This window comes from Populus nigra, chromosome 10, assembly GCF_951802175.1.
Source record: "Populus nigra chromosome 10, ddPopNigr1.1, whole genome shotgun sequence".
In the NCBI taxonomy this organism is placed as follows: Eukaryota; Viridiplantae; Streptophyta; class Magnoliopsida; order Malpighiales; family Salicaceae; genus Populus; species Populus nigra.
In genome coordinates, this window is record NC_084861.1 from 8,165,500 (window position 1) to 8,186,305 (window position 20,806).

General features: G+C 36.6%; 4 protein-coding genes across 4 annotated transcripts; 3 read left to right on the top strand and 1 right to left on the bottom strand.

Annotated features, from left to right (window-relative positions):
• Positions 1 to 553: 553 nt before the first annotated feature.
• On the bottom strand, positions 554 to 3,353 carry LOC133704381 (uncharacterized). The gene is made up of 3 exons (XM_062129192.1): positions 2,779 to 3,353; positions 2,510 to 2,552; positions 554 to 1,266 (listed from the first exon to the last, which is right to left on the bottom strand). The coding sequence occupies exons 1-3, from the start codon at positions 3,235 to 3,237 to the stop codon at positions 842 to 844; spliced, it is 927 nt and encodes a 308-aa protein (XP_061985176.1). The 5' UTR covers positions 3,238 to 3,353; the 3' UTR covers positions 554 to 841.
• Positions 3,354 to 6,914: 3,561 nt separating this feature from the next.
• Positions 6,915 to 7,765, top strand: LOC133704087 (uncharacterized). The gene has a single exon (XM_062128827.1). The coding sequence runs from the start codon at positions 7,013 to 7,015 to the stop codon at positions 7,463 to 7,465; it is 453 nt and encodes a 150-aa protein (XP_061984811.1). The 5' UTR covers positions 6,915 to 7,012; the 3' UTR covers positions 7,466 to 7,765.
• A 3,625-nt stretch (positions 7,766 to 11,390) lies between these two features.
• Positions 11,391 to 13,548, top strand: LOC133705743 (protein PIN-LIKES 2-like). The gene is made up of 2 exons (XM_062131121.1): positions 11,391 to 11,634; positions 12,089 to 13,548. The coding sequence occupies exon 2, from the start codon at positions 12,111 to 12,113 to the stop codon at positions 13,458 to 13,460; it is 1,350 nt and encodes a 449-aa protein (XP_061987105.1). The 5' UTR covers positions 11,391 to 11,634; positions 12,089 to 12,110; the 3' UTR covers positions 13,461 to 13,548.
• Positions 13,549 to 16,937: 3,389 nt separating this feature from the next.
• Positions 16,938 to 18,196, top strand: LOC133705746 (probable ribose-5-phosphate isomerase 2). The gene has a single exon (XM_062131129.1). The coding sequence runs from the start codon at positions 17,138 to 17,140 to the stop codon at positions 17,930 to 17,932; it is 795 nt and encodes a 264-aa protein (XP_061987113.1). The 5' UTR covers positions 16,938 to 17,137; the 3' UTR covers positions 17,933 to 18,196.
• Positions 18,197 to 20,806: the final 2,610 nt, after the last annotated feature.

Sequence of the window (20,806 nt, forward strand, 5' to 3'; positions counted from 1 at the left end):
ATTACACCCAAAATTGCACCATAGCAATTGCTTTAAGGTTAACAGAATAATACGAGAGTGATTGCCTAATTTATGAATTCTATTTCAATCCAATCACGAGTACCCCAAGGAGTTATTTCAATTCAACTATACGGCAGTGATCTTCCATCAATCTTTCGGCACTTCAACAACATCTCCTTTTGCTAATTCCAATGGAGAAAGAGAATGAGCACATGGCAGTGATCCCCTGTTACTGTATTATTTCTTAGCTCCCACCATCGCGATCAATTTCAAAACGAACCCCAGAAGTGCTTGCCACTAAGGTCTGGGCCGAAAGAAAGAAATATGAACATAAAGAGCCGTCCTTTGTTGACCCAAGAGCAAGGGATGTCTGTAACGCAGGAAACTAGAAGTAGCAATGATGTCTGATTACCTCAGCATCAGGTCCGCGTTGTCCATTCGCCTCAGGAACATGAACTTCTGCATCAAAAAATCATCCAGTAACTCTGATCACAGGAATCTCAAGAACTTAATATTCAACTTAACCACGTTGTATTTCAACCAGCCAAGACAGTGAAATCCAAAGTCACCCTTCCAAAAGCCCCTTGTAATTGAAATACAAATCTTATCGTGTATGTCTTGTTCTCAAAAAATTACAAAGCTGTTTGCTTCATATTTGACATACAAAAACACGGTGTCATTATAGCATAACATAATGCATCCCATCAAAGAAAGAAGGTAAACATAATGCTTTCCTCCTCAAACCGGGTTGTTTTATTTCTCTCTATATCCAGGGTTGATAAGTATCCATTTGGTAATTCTTTGCTTGTCTTTAGATGCCTCTTGGGAGTTGCTTGAACTTTCAAATAGAGTTGACAGAATCTTCATCACTGTCTTCACTGCTGCTGCTGCTGCTCCCCACGCTACCGCTGCTTCCACTTCCACTGCTGCTACTAGAACTGGAAGTCTGCTTATCTCTCTCATCTGCATTTTTCTGGGCTCTAAGGGCTTCTGCAGCATTGAGACCCTTGTCTGCCTCATCACCACTATCATCCACATCAGCTATCTCATCATCAGTGTTGTTTTGCTGCGGTACATTGGTATCAAAGCCAGCATCAACTTTTTCTTCAATTGCATTCCCATCATCAGGTGAGCCAGCACCAAAAATGTCCTCTATGTCTATATCTTGATGTTCTTCAACATCATTCCTAGGGCTTGGTGAGGAAGTTGATACATTTGGTGGATGGGTTGGATGCTCAGTAATTCCCTTACTGGCAGCTTTAGTACCTATTGTGTCATGAGAGCATCATGATGCACGAAAACACACAATGAGATGTATAAATGGCAGATAACAGTAAGCTGAAAAACTAAATATCACTTAATAATGAGCGATCATTGAAAATCACGTATGGATAATAATGGAACCCAGGATATATTCTTATTTCTTGCTCAGTAATCATCTGAAAGTGTCATTTTCATATGAATGAATGGTCTTGACAAATAGTAAGAGCGAAAAATAAATTTGTGGTTTCAATTTTACCAACAATCGAGCCATTTAGTTATTCTTGGATTTCAGGAAAAGAAAATAACCAAACAAAAATGCATAAGTTATAGATTCGGCGTAAGAAAAGTGAAAAGCAGATCAAGAAAAAACAGTTAGGAACTGTTTAATTGGCCATGTCGGCAACTTAAGGAGAGTTGTCTAATTGGATAGGGGGGTGGATATTGAGAATGGAAATCTAAGAGGGTCCTCAATCTAAGTGACAGAAATCACAAGGAGCACATCCTGGTTTCCTCTAGAGATTTTTTAAAAAAATCTAAAAAAAAAATCCAACTCAAATACAGAAAAATCTAAAGGGTATGGTAAGAGTTTTTTGCTTTCTAAAATAACCAGCCCTGCATGTTAAATCATTCCAAATGAAACGTTCCTTTTAAGCTGTTAAATCAAAAACATCTAGTAAACTTATACAGATGAGATACGGGGAAATTATGCACAACTTATATAAGCAAACAGTAAGGGTAGCTTAACTGATTAGGTTTTCGATTTATTTTTTAATAATCATGAGTTTAAGTTTCTTCAGGACCACTGGAGATTTACATAATTGTTAATTTAAAAATTTGTGGGATTAGTCGAAGTACAACCAAACTGGCCCGGACATTCACGTCAATAATAATAATAAAAAAAAAACAGTACTGCCACATGGCCATTTCGGATGATAATTAAAATCTGGATTGGAAATCCTGACGAGCAGATAATCCAACTTGGGTCACCTTAATTAAACGAAATGCATAGTCTATCCATCCCTCTAGATGAACAGCAACAAATATCATATCAAATAACTAGCAAGTGCATCTAGTTAACAAAGGTGCTCTTCAACATGATTTAGAAATTACTCCTGCAACTTCTAAAACTTGAGAACTGGATTCAATTGTGTCGTTCTCAAATTAAAATTTGGTTTGAATTTCTGATCACTTCTATATTATCCAAAAATTGGACAGGCTCTGCCAATAAATAAACTATTCCAAATACCTGAAACCTGTGTTCCGCCCACATCAATCCGTTCCACCTCTACCTGCTCAGACATGAAGCACAAGAAATGTAAAACATCAGCAGGGAATCAGAAAGATATAAAGAGATTCGGATGATCACTTCTAAACAATCGATGCAGAAACAGCGCAAGCAAACAAAGACTTATCGACAACAACTAAGCTTGAATAAAAAAAATTAAAAACAAAAACTAGTTCGGGTTGGCGCCATCGTTGTAGTGGTCACTAAATAAAATTGCTCCAGTAACTCACCGGCACAGCAGGGAACCCAGTTCGCCCAATATGACCAGGTTTCACACCCTTCCCAACAGGAGACAACACGGGAGCCTCCACAGTCGGAAAAGATTGGGCAGCAGATTCACCAGGCAATCTTAGATGCCTAAGCTGCTTAACAGCTCGATGAAGGCTCTCTAATCGGAAATTCTGGCCATCAAAAAACAAAACGGCATCGTTTTCTTTATAATCCTCACTGCTTCCTTCAAAAGTGACTTTCGGTTTTCCTAATTGATTATTCTGAAACTCGACCGAAACTCGACTGTCTTTATTCTTGTGGAATAACCCAGGCTTGGTTTTATCGATCGAAGCTGGCTTGAATTCGTATCGCAAAGTGCAGTACTTGTTGGAGGGTTGTTCTTTAAAGGAAGGACCTAGGGTTAGATTGTACCACCGATCTGGCTGTGGAGCTGTTTTTGGTTCTTCTTTATTAGCCATGTTTTGCTGACTTGGCAATATCTGCTTTGTAGAGATGGGGTACTGGAGGTACAGTACCGCTCTGCCTGGGCTACCTCATGGAGGAGGAGGTGTAGGGTTTTTTTTTTTGCGGTAGAAGGCGGGGGAGGGGTCTTTGCCAAGTCAGAGTATATATTCGGTTGGGTTGGGAGTGTGTGGGGTCGGAGTTGAGTAGACAATATTTTCTTGACACGTGGAAATAAGGCCAGTTGGGTGGCGGACTAAGATGTGACGTGGACTGGATGGATGTGGTCATGGGACCTAAAGCGGAAGCTATCGCAATCATTGAATATTTGTTTTTGTATTTGAAAAATATTTTTAAAAAATTAAAATAATAATTTTGGATTTAATTAGATGATATTAAAAATAAAAATACATATTTTTAATATATTATTACCTGGATTACTAAACACACGCTGAGCCTGCACGTGATGATAAATCATAGATCATAGTGGATATTATTGCACTTGATGTGGATGTGTTTTTTTTAAATAAAATTATCTCTACATCATATAAATTAATTTCACTCATCATATTTTAAGTTTTTTTCAAATAATATTATTTTGATTTAAAAAAAACAGATGAAACTCAATCTAAGTCGATTTTCACAAATAATAAAAGAATTTTTTTTCTAATTAATATTAATGATTACATAACACAAAGTGTAAGTTTTGTTTTATAAGTCTTGTTAGTTCGAGATAGGAACCTAATTCAGCACGCACAAACTGGCCTGCAATGCCCTGCTAATCTGCCATGTAATTAAATTATATGAGTACCTAGCTACGAGATTATGAAGCAGTCTGAATCATTTATGAAAATTATAACGCAACCGTACTAACAGTTAAATCATATATACACGGGGTGGCATTGAATGTCGTAGCATTGGGATATTAGTTAAGATGTCGGTTCTCGACATTAATCACGGAATTTTATTCTCATTAACCACCCTTTAATTTCAATATCATAATTAATTAATATAGCCAGAGCAAAATAAAAAGTGAGAGAGAGACCTTCGATCATAGTTGTTAAACCCGGATTAGCCTAGCGGGTCGACCTGTCTACCTGGGATCCGGTAGACCTGGTGGCTAGACCAGTCCGGGCGAGACCCGAGTGACTCTCCATGACAGATTTAAAATTTTATCTCTATTTGGATCTGTGAAGGTTGAAAAATTAACAGAAGTTTGGTTGTGAGCGATGACTTAAATTTCAGATCCGTGTCTTTGAAAAGGAAAGAGAGCTTTGGAGCGCAGATCTAGCATGAATAAGAAGAGAAAAAAAAATCTCAAACAACAAAAAATCAAAAGAAAAAGCACGGGGAAGAGAGGGGAAAGATTTACCTGGAGATTGAAAACTTGTTGATCTCTCTTCACTAATTAGAATTTGAGCCCAAGGCACAAGAAAGGAGAGCCAGCGAAGAAGAAAGGTGCAGACAGAGTAACATGAATTATTTTTGTTTTACGTTAAGAGTGATTCGGAAAATACTTTACGCTCTTTTCTCAGCGTCAAATATTTTCAACCCTTCTTTGTTGAAAATGAGTTAACTGAAAATATTATACTTTTAGCTTATTGTTTTTTAAATAAACATAGTAAAATATTTTTAAAACTTTATTTCACACTTAGAGTTTTTATCAAGCGGAGATAAATTTTATTTTATAAAAATTAATTAATAATTATATTTTATTTATTTTTGAGATTTTTTATTAAATATAAATCTTGAACTATTACTCTACTTACCTTTAAATTTTGGCTCATTTTATTTCGTTCCATGTATTTTTCTCTCGCTCTCAAATATAAAAAAAACCACGTTCACTTCCTTTTCTTTTATTCTTCTCAAATTTACTATTACGAGGAAATTGTTTTATTATAAAACATAACCGAAGCATATATTTTCTAGTTAAATACCATTAAGAAAATATCTTCCATATTTTAATATTTTTTTATGAAATATTAAAACTTTAAATATATTTTTTAAAATTTTATGAGTTGATTCGAATTGACTCGGGTTGACCCATAAAACCCGAGACCCGGCTTCTTGACCTAGTCAATACCCGAGTCGGGTTTAATAACTATACCTTCGATATTATTGGATTGGACCCATCCCATTAGGATAGTCTCAATTTTTTTTTAACGTCGATAATGCCATTCTCAATCATGTTTGATTACTATATACATACATAGTCTCCGGGAGCTTTATAAAGAGCATGCAAATAATATTTTTTTTTTTTTTTTGGCTAGTTTCCTTGCTACTAGTGCGACAGCGTTTTACAGCAGCACAATTATTCTAGCCTAGCTTGGAGTTGATTGTATTAAATCGTGGCAGGTCTTTGATCATCACACTTGTCAACGCCATGCATTCACCGTATCATAACCGTGAAGGGATGCTTGAAATTTCATTTTATAAATCCCAGTAACAATGATAACAATGAGAGTATCGATTTGGACGAGTGACTATTCTTTTTCCTATTAGATATAAAATATGTATGAATTAAATTCTCCATCGAGATAAAAAAAACACTAAATTCAGCTGACCGCATCGATCAAAATCATAGACGGCACTATTCTTTCTCCTCCACCTCCACCTTCAGCTTTAATTATATATAAATATCGAACCATCTAGGTGATGACCCAGTGATAAAAGCTTGGGATCAAGAGGTTTGCTCCCTTTGTGGTCTCAGGTTCGAACCCTGTGGTTGCTCATATGATAGTCACTGGAGGCTTACATGGTCGTTAACTTCAGGACCCGTGAGGTTAGTCGAGGTGCGCGCAAATTAGCCCGGACACCTACGTTAAACTAAAAAAAAATTATATATAAATACCGGCGGCACAGTTTAGACAAGACTGTACTATGTAGGGTTATTATAAAATGTTTTATAAAATATCTCAAGCCAATTCATTGATAAGAATGCAATAACATGGCTCTCTTATGATCTTTCGTGTGGAATAATTTTTCTCCCTTCAAAATACGTGTCATTGTCGATGCATGCACGACTCTCCGCGTTGCAGGAGACCGTGACTTTTTTATTATAGATGTCTTGTATGGCGGTGAAGGAAATAAAAATACAGTAATTTTTAACTCATGTACTCATGCTTGACGGGTTAAATATTGACTTTTAAAATGGAGGAGCAGAGGGATTTTGAGTGGGGAAATATTTTACTTCTGCACAAGTTTAGTATTATTTAATTATCTATAATTCTATTTAATTTATGTTGAGGGTATTTTTACTTCTAATTTTGTAATTACTATCAAGCATTTTTAATATTTTATTCCTTGATATTTTTACACTCTTAAAACTTTTACTTATTTATTTATTCTTCTTTTTTTTATCCCTTAGCAATCAGAACAAGGACCGAGCAAAAGTTCATTGTAAAGGATGTGACCTTTGATCTTTAAAAAAAAAAAATCAGAGAGAAAAAAAAAGTGAAATTTGTCACCATCACCGAATCCACTCCAACTTTCTACGCGCTAACAGTGCAGACGAGGACACGGTCTTGCCTCTCCTTACCACTTCTGGCCTCAATTATTGCCTCACCGCAAGCCCCACCACCGCCCCCAACATTCCCGCCCCCACCTTCCCGCCTCTTTTGCGTTATTTTATACTCCTCCTCCTCCTCCTCCTCCTTTTCTTCTTCTATTATTATTATTATTATTATTATTATCATTAACTTTGATTAATTTACTTGGCTAATTAAGCTTATAAATGCAGTTCTCTTGGGTCAAGAGATATCATTTTCCACACATACCACAACATAAACAAACATGGCATCAACTTCTCTATGTTCATCTTCCCTTTCTTATCATCCACTTTTCGCCTCCTCGAAAACGAAACTCGACTCCAGAAAAAGGGTAAGTGCAAGAATCTCAGCTTCAAGAAGAGAATCGCATGATCAAAATTACTTCAGCGGCAGGATAGTGGACGAGAACATGATTGTTCTTAGAAAAAGAATTCATGAGATGAAGATGGTGGAGAGGAACTATGAGCCACCTGCTAATTGGATGGAGTGGGAAAAGCGTTATTTTACTAGCTACGATTCATTGATATGTGAAATGATGGGTTTCTTGCAATCCCAGCTGATGGATACAAGGCCTGGCCTGGCCTTAGGGTTCATTGCCTTGATTTCTTTAAGCGTGCCCATGTCCACCGCGATGATGTTTTTCCATTTCACGGAGATGTTTAAGATGGCCTTGGGCGGGCTTCCCGGCCTTAATTAGTGTCGCAAATGTTGGAGCATGAAACTAGTAGAAAATATATTCAGTAATTTCTTTGTGAATAATTTTATTTAAAAAAAAAACTGCAGAGATGATTATATTTCATTCTTTGTATTCTTTTCAATAAATCAATTATTCGTTCTCTAATTTAGCCCTCGAAGGAGATTGGTGGTTTGAATCTCCACTCTCCATCCTGCTCGGCCTGATGCATGGTGAGCTTGTTTCGGAGGAAAGGAAATCAAAACATTATACCAATAAAGCACGTCAATACATGTTTTATGATAATTTTATGATTTTATATTATATCTCGGCTGTTTAGTTCGCGTGAAAAATCAGAGGTCATAGATTCGAAAACTGGGAGTGCATATATATATATATATATATTTTTTTTTTTGCATATTGACAAACCACCCTGTTGTCTATTATTTTTTTAAAAAAAAACAAGAGGGGAAAATAAAAAAAAAGGGTAGGCGCACGAACATGGTTGCTATTGGTGGGTCAGGACGTGCCTGATCATTTGCTGTTTTTTTTTTCATTTCAAAAATAATTTAGTAGATTCATTTATTCTTTAATTTTAATATAGTTCTTGAATATTATTATAAATCTTTATTTTTATTATTTTTTCAATTATTATGTGTATAACTAAAAATAATAATACTAGTTATAAATTGTACATACAAAATTAATTTTTAATACCATTACCGCCACAACCATCATTTTATTATTCAAATAATTATTATTTTATTATTATTATGATCATTGCCAGTATAATTACTATTATATCAACAATTATCTTATAATCATTATTGTTGTAATTAGAATTATTAGTACTAAAAATATTATAATCATAATCAAAATTATTATTATTATTATTATTATTGATACTATCATAATTATCATTATTATTATCTTCTTGATGCATCCAAACCAACAAAAATTAACTCATTTTAAAGAAATATTTTTCATAGAAAATAATCTCTTTAGTTCATATGTTTGGGTAATAAAATTTCTCATTTACAAGGAACTTGCAACCGGAAACTGGTTTAACCCCTTTAGTTTAGTTTGCCAGTATACTGGAATAAAGTTCATTTGCAAGGGACCTGGGAAAAAATTCAATTGCAAAGTCACTATACTGGAATAAAGTTCATTTTTTCCTTTTCTTTCGAACTTCAATTTTCATCACTCCTCTCTCAAATTCGGGCGGCCATCCTTTGTCGCTAGGGCGAGGTAGCCTTTGAACAGGCCGATAAAGCTACCACAGGTATATGGGCGAATGCGTGTGGGTCCTCTTTTTTTCACGGTGGTTGCTTGATTTTCCAATACCTTTTGTAGGCCGCGGAGTACTAGGCCGAAGGTCAACTAGGTAGCTTGCGGAGGAAATTCATTTGGTTGATTCGAGGTAATTAGTTTTGATTTTTTTTTAAATGGCGTTGTTTATTTTTATGACAAAAATGGGTTTGTGATTGGGTATGATTTATTTTACATGATGAGTAATTTAATTTTGTTTAATTTACTATATTTTGTTAATATATTTGTGGGTATTAATTTATTTGTTGATATCAATCTGTTTATTGATAATTAATTTGTGAAATAAGTGGTTATTGTTTTATTGAGAATTAATATTTCTCATTGTATGGATTGTAATTATTTATTTGTAATATATATTTATATGGTGTTTGAGATTGTGGTAGTACTTGTTTTTTAAAGTGATTTTTACTTGGAAATATATCACAACAATATATATATATGTATATATATATTATTTTATTTTTAACATCGATATATAAAATAATTTATAAATAAAAAAATAAAAAAATTCAAAAATATTTTATTTGAATGCAAAAACATATTTTATTTGGTGGGATGATGTTGCAACAGGCAATTTTTTTTGGTTGCTAACAGGCATTTTTTTTTTGTAGTGTTCTGTTCTATGATTTTAGTGGGAGGCAGGTTGCTTCTTAGTTCTGTAGTCTGTGTTGTGATCCTTTATGCCTACAGGTTCATATTCTTAAAATAAAACAACTGATAATATTTATATATGCCTAATCTCGTTAATTAGAAGGGATCGATGCACTAAATTCCCGTCCCAGTTTAAATACGTTAGAATCATCTAAAAACATACAAGTATGAAGGATAAAATGCATCATTTGGACGTGTAATCACGAATATTTTTGTTCATCCATTAACAAAATCGTGTCAAGTAAGAAATATCCAAGAACTAAAAAGTTTTTAATCGGTGCATAAATCTTGTAGTTTTCCGGAAACATTGTGCACGTAAATTATCCTTTTCTTTTAAATAATTATGTATTTAATTCTAAAAATATCGAAAACCTTTCTCGATAGGGTAAAAGATCAAGAATCTTTCCGGAAGCCGAATGTTTTCATTTAGGGCATGGACATGTAGTTTTCTGTTGGTTATATTATAATTATAATATAAAGAATACTACTATATGAGTGGAATTCGAACGGGTCTTGGGATATATTTGTAAGTGCGGGAATAATCACTTTTCAAATATGTTTTATTTTAAAATATATTAAAATAATATTTATTTTTTTTAAAATATATTTTTGATATGAGCATATTAAAATAATTTAAAAAAATAAAAAAAATTTATTTTAAATAAAATTGTTTTTCGATATGTATTTGAAATGCAATACCAGGGCTGCATAATAACAGGGAGCAGTGCCCTGTTGGGGAATTCCGGCACCCCATGCGTGGACCGGTGGTGTACTAATAGTTGCTCAGAAAGGAGGGTAAAGCACACTGTGACACAATATTTTACGTGGTTCGGCAAATCGCCTACATCCACGGGAGAGAGTCTATATTATTTAGGGATAGAGAACGGATACAATAAATACATGGAGGAGGATCACTCAACTCCCAGCTCACACACTCTGCTGCATATGGCAGCAGCTCCTCTTTCTCTCTTCTTCTCTTCTCTTCACGTTCTCTCTCACTCTCACAACTCTCACTATTTGCTCTCCACAAGACATGCCTATTTATAGGCAAGTATGGTGGCTCCTCTTCTTCAACAATAGCAGCTGCACATGGGTTGATACATTTGTCAATAATAGGTGCAACTACCATTGACAATGGCAATTCTCTTTTTTTAGGGTAGGCTGCACAAGTCATTGTCCATTAATGGCAAATCCCAACATGCCCATCCCTCACCATCTGACGGGGTTTGAACTTGAGATTTTCTTGCTTAAGAAAACTTCTGGTTTAGAGGTTCAGGTGAAAATCTGTTCTTAAAGAAACAAGTCTATCAAGCGGTTAGAGACTTGGGTCAAAACCCGTTCTAACCAAGAGAAACAAGTCTATCAAGCGGTTTACAGATCCGGGTCGAAACCCATTACAACAAATTAGAGCCCGAGAGAAACAAGTCTATTGGGCCAAACTCGAAAACGAAATCACGTTTTGGAATTCTAATCGGAGGAAGCGAACAGCACAATTTTCATGTTTTAAGCTTTTCACACGCACGATGCCCGAAAATCCATTAGTTCCGTCATAACCCAACACTTATCCACGTTTTATTTATAAACTATTTTAGAAAATTATTTCATTGGACTCAAATTTTTTTAATAAATTTATCCTTTTATCTTTTAATTATTCATATTTAACTATGTTCTTAGATCTACAGTAAAGTTCAATATCTATGACTTGTAATTAAGGAAAAACTTCCCCTCATTCCGAATCCCCTGTTGCCATCGCTATTTCTCCTTAACTTTAGAATTTTCAAAATCACCTTTGAAACCTATCATTTCAAAGGTCTTGAGTTGGAATTTATTCTCTGTTTTTTTTTTAAAAAAAGGAAAGGAAAAGAGTAATGATAATCGTTTGCGCATGGGCCAGCAACCAAATTTAGTAGCAAAATGCCGAAAAAAGGTAATGGTAAAAAGCCGAAAACGCGAACAAAAGCTATTTATGATCACGACAACACAGCCCAACTTTATCTCCTCCTCACCATGTTAAAAATTGGGTTTAGATAGAGCAAGAAAAGAAGGAATATATCATTGACCAGTGGAGCAAGAAAATTCATCACCATAGTCCATATATTATTTGCTCCTTTTCTTTTATGGCAAGGTGATGGATAGACCGAGAAACAGCAACGTTAATTGTTTTGTTTCTAAGACTGATTTTTATTACTGAGGGTCCCATCATAGACACAGAGGTGCTTCCTTCTTTATCATTATTTTTTATTCAGTGTTCAAGAATATCTTCTTCTCCTCTGCGATTCTTGATTGCCTCCAAATCCTGCACGTTTCTCTCTATCTAGATTTCTTTCAGTTATCTTATCTGTAGTTGTGGTTGATTGAGTTGTTTTTTTCCCCTCTTAATCCATAAAAGCCCACATGCCACATAGCTTCTTCATTGATTTTGCATCTGAGTTATATATATATTTTTTTATCATTTATCGCTCATACTCTGTTAGACATATGTGCTCATTTCTTTATAATTTGTTACAACATTATTATATGAAATCCATGCTGGTTCTCTGCGATTCTGCTATTTTGCTTGGTGATTGATGAAACCTATGTTGTAGAATATCAAATTCCTCAAATGGTTAATTGTGTTTTTTATTTGGAATGAATGTTTCTGTAATTCTGTTTTACTAATTATTTCAGAAAGCGAGTGCTTTGAGGAAAGATGCCTGGTTATATGCCTGCATTATATGAAAACAAGATGACATCAAGTGGTGAAAATCTGCTGACTGCTATAGTGCCTTTGATGAAGCTTCTCTCCCTTACTGTTATAGGATTGGTTCTTGCACACCCGAAAGCCCAAATGATCCCAAGAGCCACGTTTAGGCTGTTAAGCAAGCTAGTTTTTGCCTTATTCTTGCCCTGCTTAATCTTCACTGAGCTTGGTCAAAGCATTACGCTTCAGAACATTTCCCTTTGGTGGTTTATCCCTGTCAACGTGTTGTTTAGCACAGTCATTGGTTGCTTTCTCGGGGTGGCCGTGGTGCTTATATGTCGTCCATCACCGCAGTTTAACAGATTCACCGTTATTATGACTGCCTTTGGCAATACTGGAAATCTCCCCCTTGCCATTGTTGGATCTGTCTGCCACACTAAACATAGCCCATTTGGACCCCATTGCCACTCGAGGGGAGTGGCGTATGTCTCTTTTGCCCAGTGGGTCGCTGTGATTCTTGTTTACACCCTAGTTTATCACATGATGGAGCCTCCCATGCAGTACTATGAGATTGTTGAGGAAGGGACTGAGATTGAGGAACATCCAATTAGTGACGTTAGTATACCTCTCCTCGTAGAAGCTGAATGGCCAGGCATCGAGGAAAAAGAAACTGAACATTCAAAGACGCCTTTCGTTGCTAGGATCTTTAATAGCATCTCAAGTATTTCACAGACTACTTTTCCAGACCTTGACCTGGCTGAAGGCAATTCGAGCAGTCCTCGGTCAATTCGGTGTTTGGCTGAGCCGAGAGTTGTGAGAAGGATCAGAATTGTAGCCGAACAAACTCCTGTGCAGCACGTACTTCAACCTCCAACACTCGCTTCTCTCTTAGCTATCATAATCGGAATGGTGCCTCAACTGAAAGCTTTTTTCTTTGGATATGATGCTCCTCTGTCTTTTATTACAGACAGTTTAGAAATTTTAGCTGGTGCCATGGTGCCTTCTGTGATGCTTATTCTTGGGGGTATGCTTTCGGAGGGGCCACAAGAGTCTACGCTTGGTCTTCGAACCACAATTGGCATCACAGTGGCAAGGCTTTTGGTGCTTCCTCTGTGTGGAATTGGTGTAGTAGCATTGGCTGATAAGCTGCACCTTCTTGTCCAGGGAGATGCAATGTACAGATTCGTGCTCTTGTTACAGTACACAACACCAAGTGCCATTCTATTGGGAGCAATTGCCAGCCTGAGGGGTTATGCAGTAAAGGAGGCTTCTGCTCTTCTCTTCTGGCAGCATGTCTTTGCCCTCTTCTCTCTTTCATTGTACATCGTTATCTACTTCAAATTACTCGCTTATATTTGAGGTCTTGTGGTATAATCCAGTCCCAGATCTTTGTGTTCCTTGCCCTTCATTGAAGTACATGGCTTTTAATGAGATGGAATTCTGTTTATTTGCTCTCTTTACTCTGCTGGTGATGTTAGTGAAAGGTGCTTCCTCCCTTAAATTTGGTATTGTTGAATGATTAAATACGGCTCTTGTTCTGTAATATAATTTCTCAGACCCGTATGTAGCAGTCAGATATGATGTAGACAGGTGCAAGCGGCTATTTGTAATTGCGAACTGCTGGATTGAATTCAGAAGTTATTTTTTCCAATAATTGTTAGAATATTTTATCCCAATTCCCCAACTGATTAGAAGTCAGACATGTCCAGTTTTCCTCTTTAACTTGCATACGAACGGGTACAGAAATGCATATATGAATAGGAGCACAAAACAAATGCTACACTTTCTCATAGACTATATAGCTGATGATTCCTTCTCTATTGTTAATTCTGATGATTTTTTCAGTTCTGTGATGATGTCAGTTAAAAAAGAGGAAAAAAGAGGCTAAAGACTCCGTTTCTCTAATTTGTACCGGTGGGTTTTATAATTTTTGTTGGCCTGACCGTTTACATCATAACCGTGTCTTGCTCTTCTAAAAAGTTGCAGAGGGAATGGGCCGCTGCTGCACAATGACGCAGGATTTCTAATGAATTCCTTGTCGGACAGCATTCTACTTTTGCTGCGACTAGTGACTTTGAACTGAAAAAATGCATTACTTCACTGCTATAGATTTTGTATTTTCTTTTCTGGTAAAGTTTACAATTGTAGTTGAACCTGCTTTTTATTATTATTGCTTTTTATTAATACATTTCGAAGCAACAATGGCTTTAAAATACAATTCTTATTACAATACCAAATACTATCTAAAACACCATTTGATATTGATTTTTGTTTGAAAAATTGCAATGGTTTTTTTTTAATATATATTTTTGATATAAACGCTAAATCAATTAAGCAAAAGAGTGTTGAAGTATGTTGATTATACCTCGCAAACCTTTCAAACTCGGAGAAATCATAGTTGTTAAGAAAAAACTGAATGAATCCGGCCTGTAAAGAATGGATTTGTTTTATCCAGTCATGGCGAAATGGCTTGTTAGAACTTGCAATTTCTGCCTGCAAGCATCGTAGAAGTTTCACGCAATCCAAGTCTGGGATGGTCGTCTCTTCCCTTGTTTACCTTTTCGTGGTTCACATTTTAAACCGTGGCTGCTTTTCTATACACATGGTCAAATTGATGCAAGGTTGTTTTCCTCTGTTCAATATAATTGCTTGCTTGTACGAGATTCATGGATCCTAGTCTTAGATTTGTAGTCCAAGATTGGAATGGACTTGTATGGATAAGTCTGGTCATAGTTATTTATTCAACATATTTTTTTTTATACTGGTCATGGTTAAAAGACTTGTTCGTGCTTAATCTAGACAATGTACTCTCCGAAGCAGATGTCTGCCAGAAACAAAATCGTGTTTCTCTTTTTAGTCTCTGTAGATGATTACGTAACATTATATAGCATCATCAAATACATACCAAGCTCGCTCCTTTTCTGGTCTTTCCATTTAGCCAAGGGAGAATGGCGAAGGCAGCGGCTCTGTAATGATAAAAACATAAGTGGTTATTTTTGAGGGTGGAGCTCATTCGATAGTTTTAAGTTTGTTTATTGAGATTATAATTTTGAATGTTATAAAATTTAGAATTATTAAAAATTTATTTGATTATTAATTTCAAGACCGTAAAATTAACCGAAATATATATAAACTGATGTAGTCATTCATATCAATAATAATAATAAAAAACACAAATGGTTTTGCGCGTGATCCATGGAACAACATAGAGAAAAAAATAGTACTATTCTATTTACTTAATAATAATAATAATAATAATAAAAACATGGATGGTTTTGCGTTATGCATGGGACAATATAGAGAAAAAATAATGGTAATATTCTATGTACTTAATAATAATAATAATAATAATGAAAACATGGATGGTTTTGCGTGATCCATGGGACAATATAGAGCAAAAAAAAAATGGTAATATTCTATGTACTGAAAGGAAGGGAGTCGTGGATGGCTGACAGATTGTATCCAGTGGTTGGGAATATGCCGAGAATCATAATAAGAGCAAGACCCACGCCTTGTTCACCACTCTTTGTCTTTAAAAGAAGAAAAGAAAAGGAGAGCTTCATAACCTCCACTGATTGTTTCCTTTTCCTCGGGGCCTAATCCGAGAAGACAGAGAAATCACAAATGAACACCATGGTCCGTAGTGGATTGATACCAGCCATCCTTTTAGTCGAATCAATTCTTTCCCAATGGCAATTTTGCCTGTATTCTGAACTTACCCAGAATTTAAAAAACAATAATTGATATATATATATTAAAACGACAGGAAGAGTGGCTCGTATGATACGCGGTTGTCAACGAGATGAACCGACCATTCAATTAATAGGACTCGTGCAGAGCATCGAGTGTTCCGATTTGGAGATTCCCAATACCATAAGCCCGGGTGGAAATATCATCCGGACAGACATACGATAAAAACCCTCACCATCCTGCGGCTGTGCTTTTCTTCAATTCAGGATACAAAGAAACAAGCATTTCGCAGACCCAACTTACAAGCTGGTGCATAAAATCGACATCAGCCATGTTCATGCTTGGGATTTAGGAGGCTAAAGCACGGGGGTGTGGACATTACAACAAAATCTAACTCGTGGGGATTAACTGAAACTAAAAAAAAAATCAATAAAATCGAGACGACCCATGAATCTCGAGAGATAAATTAAGATTTTATCCTAAATTAAAAAAAACACGTGAGAATCACATGTATTTCTCCCACTTTTGATTTAAAGTCTCGTTTGGGATTGCACCTCATTAAAAACACCTTTTAGTTGTTTTTTTGGAGGGCAGCAGCAGGTTGCCCCTTATTACCAAACCCACCCTACTAGGATTCCGTCGATAGAGATTGACGGTGCGACGAAATTTGGAAGTTATATAGATTTAATTGAAACAAAAAACAAGATTTTGAATGATATTAACATAAGACAAGAATTGCAGGGGAGAAAATCGAGATTTAAGCTTAAAAAAAAAAAGGGTAGGGGGCTGGAGTGCAAATATGATTTGTGCTGGAGGAAGTAAAGAAGAGAATCTCTTTCCCTCTTACAATTACGTTTCAGCCACATAATTTTCATTCCCACTCAAAATGCATAATTGCAATTTCAATTTCAATTTCAAACGGACTTTATTCATCCGTTAATAAAGAAAATATATTTTATTAAGTATTTTTTTTTACAAATACAATCAGATATCGTGCTGGAAAAGGAAATTAATAAAATATTCTCTATCAATAGAAAGACGAATTATATCATAATCCCAGTTCCAAACAAGCCCTTTTCCTTGCATTTTCCTCCACCAGGACCACCACCACCCGACTCTTTCCTTCCTCTATAAAGATCACCACAAGCTATCCCTTCTCTACCACACACACCAATCTCCAAACCCTATATCTCCCCATCCATATATCTCGACTTCTCCTCCGCAGCATTCATCTCCCTCAACAATGATCTTATAGTCCCTTCTCCTTATCCTCTTCATTTATTTTTACACAAGCATTTTTTATTATCTTGTTTCTTATCAAATTACTTTTGAAAAAACAAAACAAAATGGCTATACCTTGTCCACCCCTTATTGGATCAGAAAAGCTATCTATAGAGTCAGGAGCTATGTCTCCTTCATCTCCTTCCCCGTTAATCCTAACCCAAGACGAGCTCAAAAAAATCGCCGCCTATAAAGCCGTCGAGTTTGTCCAATCTGGCATGGTCCTCGGCCTAGGCACAGGCTCCACCGCTAAACACGCCGTCGACCGTATCGCCGATCTCTTACACCAAGGAAAATTAAAGAACATTATAGGAATACCTACCTCCACAAAAACCCACCAACAAGCCGTGTCTCTTGGCATCCCTTTATCTGATCTTGATTCGCATCCCGTCGTTGATCTTGCCATCGACGGTGCTGATGAGGTGGACTCGAATCTCAATTTGGTCAAGGGGCGTGGTGGATCTTTGCTCAGAGAGAAAATGATTGAGAGTGCCTGCAAGAAGTTTATTGTTATTGTTGACGAGTCTAAGTTGGTGGCTCATGTTGGTGCTAGTGGTGCTATGCCCGTTGAAGTTGTGCCGTTTTGTTGGAAATTTACTCAAGATAGGCTGCAAAATTTGTTCGATTACGCGGGGTGCGTTGCCAAATTGAGGACTGATAATGGGGGCGAAAAGGTTTCTGTTACTGATAATGGGAATTACATCGTGGATTTGTTTTTTAAGAAGGATATTGGGGATTTAAAGGTTGCTAGTGATGCTATTTTGAGGCTCGCTGGGGTTGTTGAGCATGGGATGTTTCTTGATATGGCAACCACTGTTATTGTTGCAGGGGAGCTTGGGATCACTATCAAGGATAAGTAGATTGAGATTTAGAAGATGGAGATTTTTTTACAAATTTGAAATTTTTTAATGGGGGTGTTAATCAAGTTCGGGAATTCGACTGCTTTGTCATTGTAATAGTATTGATAGAGGTCGAGGGTTCCCTCCTTAATTTTGGCTCAGAATTTTACCAGGAAAGAAGGTTTAGGGGTTTTAGGATTATCTTGGCAGTTGAACAGTCTAAGCTCATCGTATGTCAGCTGTCATCAGCTGTTATTTTCAATATGAAAATGATCTTTCCTTTCACGCTGGATGTTTTGGTTTCTTATTTTATATATTTTAATGTGTTTCAAATGCCTGTATGAGAGTCAATTTGGCTTATGGTTAAAACAAAGGGTTCCTGTTCTGTGCTGCTGGGTATGCATGACTGTTGCTCTGTGATTGCAATTTGGCATCATTATGCTGTAAAGAGTGTCTATTCTGTGTCGTAACCCAGCAAGCATTTTTTAGGCCGATCATTGTCAGGCACTGCTTAGTTGATTACAGGACGAGGTCTGCCCTTCTGTTGCTGGAGTGGAGTGCCTTCTGCGCGCTTTGTTTTTCTTGTTAATGGTTGAGGTGAACAGTTTGAAGGAGCTATTTTATAATTTTTATTGCTTGTCTTTAGAGGCAGAGGGCCGGGTTTTTATGGTTGCCAACTATTTACTCTTGTTAGTTTGTTTGGTACCTGGATTTCATAGCTAGTTACTTGCAAGTCGCGGCCATTTAAGCTTTGAATCCGAGGTTATTTTCGTTTTGTTTTAAGCATGGATATAATCGGCTTTTTCAGGGACCTGTTAAATTCAGGTATGGTTTGCGACCATGTTCCTGGCCCCATGTCACTCTTTTTTTTTTCCTGATTTATCCGGGAACTACATGGACGGGCTTCAAATTTTATATAAGATATGAAAACTGAGAATAAGGCTTCTGCTCATCCTACCTGGTTAGACAGAACCTCTGATCCAGTTCGCCTGTATTGACGTCTTGCTGTAACTCTTGCAGCATTGGATCAACAGTTGCTCTGAACGTTTCTAAAAATGATTATGGGCTTGTATAGCGTCATTGGGCTTAAGAAGTCCTTACAGTACGGACACCCTGAAGGGCCACTGATCTGAAAGAAAGAAAGCAAAGCTCACAAAAACATCCACAAGAGAGTGAATATGACATGGTGGAGTGACTGGGCCTAAGTTCATAAAATGATCATTCTGTCACCAAGTCATATCGAGGCCTGCTTAATGGTCCAGACATGGTGGTGTCATGGCCATGTGACCATGTCTACCAATGGCGTGTAAATTTTTATTTATCAAATCGACCAATGGTGGAGGAAAAAGGGATTTACTAATTATTAGGATCTGAATTCGGATACGTCTATGAGCCAAGAGTTCTTAAATCAAATTTCTACAATAATCACTGCTCTCGCTTCCTCTGTGCAAAAGAAAGGAGAAAGGGCCACCTTCCAATCGCTAGATGCCTATAATTTTACTGCGGATCAGTTGTAAAAGACACTAATTGGACCAAAAGCAGATCTTGATAATGATATTGATGGGGTGGCAGAAAAATGTCTTTGAACTTCTCTCAATTCGCCAGCACAGTAAGACCCTTGTCGGTCCTTTGTGACACCAAAGGAGCAGCCTTGAAGACAGTCTTCTGGGCATGAGAAAAAGCAAAATTGTGCGCTTAAGGATACGTGAAGAAAACATCATTATTACACCAGGTTCATGTCTGATGTATATATGCATGTTTAATTCATAGTAATTAATGAAGAAAAGCATGAACTAGAAGGGAGAAAGAAAAAAAAAAAAGGAGTTATTGAGGACCCTGAACTGCTAATAAGCACCTTACTATGTTCAAATTCAAGAATTCAGCCCACTTGCTACATAGGGAAAGGGGGGTGATCTCATCCTTCATTCCGTGTCATATATCCTTCTATCCTAATAAATTGATGACCATTCCTCCATGATCCATGCGACACTGCACATCCACCGGGCACTGCTTAAATTTCATGGATCATCAGAGATTTTAGAGCCCCTACACTCATTGGGTTTTCAAGATCAAGGCATTTTCAGTGAGATTACAACTTATATTGTCACTGAAAACCATAGCCAACTTGATCAAGTGCATCATTAGTAACTCAGACACCAGAGTTTGATCAGGTAAAATGGAGAAATATAATCTAGGTTGGAAAAAATCATATCAAAATGGCTAAGCATGTATAGCTTGTTATGAGGCCAAGCTGCCGTTCAATACCAGAGAAGCAAGAAAGAAGAGCTATGCACTGTCTTTAGTCAGTTTTCAGCGATAAGTACACTCGAAGTCAAATTTTCCCACCATATTCTAGCAACGACCTCCTAAAATGAGGTAGGCTCAAGACTTGATATCACTTGAAGAAAATGAAACCTGTAAAGGTAAACTGGATGCAAGTTCATGAGCCTCTAAGCATCTGCCCTTCACTTTGTTGAATGCATCGGATTATTTAGATGCAACAGAGAAAAAAAAGGAAAAGGCAGCTATGTCTTAATCCTAAGTGGAAAATTCCTACATTTTACATATTGCCAATTAACTGGCTAGCCTGTAGTGTTATCAATTCAGTCTTCGTTACGCTTTAGGATGTGACTTTACCCGCTATAATCCACCAATTTGAAGCTGCGCCATTGAAAAACACATGCTTGAATTCATGTTATAGATGCTCTGGCAAGCCCAGGACTTCCAATGGCAGTAACAGAAGCATGTCAGTGTAGCTTTCACCTCCCAATTTCATAATTAACAGAAGTAAATAAAAGTCAAATCCTTGGACCATGCCTGCATTTTCTAGTTTATCAACTCAATTCAGATATCATACCACGCATCATGTAGTATTGTCATAATCTGGAAAGGAAA

Coding starts and splice junctions, on each gene's coding strand:
- LOC133704381 (XM_062129192.1), bottom strand. CDS start 3,237: ATGGCTAATAAAGAAGAACCAAAAACAGCTCCACAGCCAGATCGGTGG. Junction 2,553..2,778: donor CTGGGTTCCCTGCTGTGCCG/GTGAGTTACTGG, acceptor ATGTCTGAGCAG/GTAGAGGTGGAACGGATTGA. Junction 1,267..2,509: donor GGGCGGAACACAGGTTTCAG/GTATTTGGAATA, acceptor ATGACACAATAG/GTACTAAAGCTGCCAGTAAG.
- LOC133704087 (XM_062128827.1), top strand. CDS start 7,013: ATGGCATCAACTTCTCTATGTTCATCTTCCCTTTCTTATCATCCACTT.
- LOC133705743 (XM_062131121.1), top strand. CDS start 12,111: ATGCCTGGTTATATGCCTGCATTATATGAAAACAAGATGACATCAAGT.
- LOC133705746 (XM_062131129.1), top strand. CDS start 17,138: ATGGCTATACCTTGTCCACCCCTTATTGGATCAGAAAAGCTATCTATA.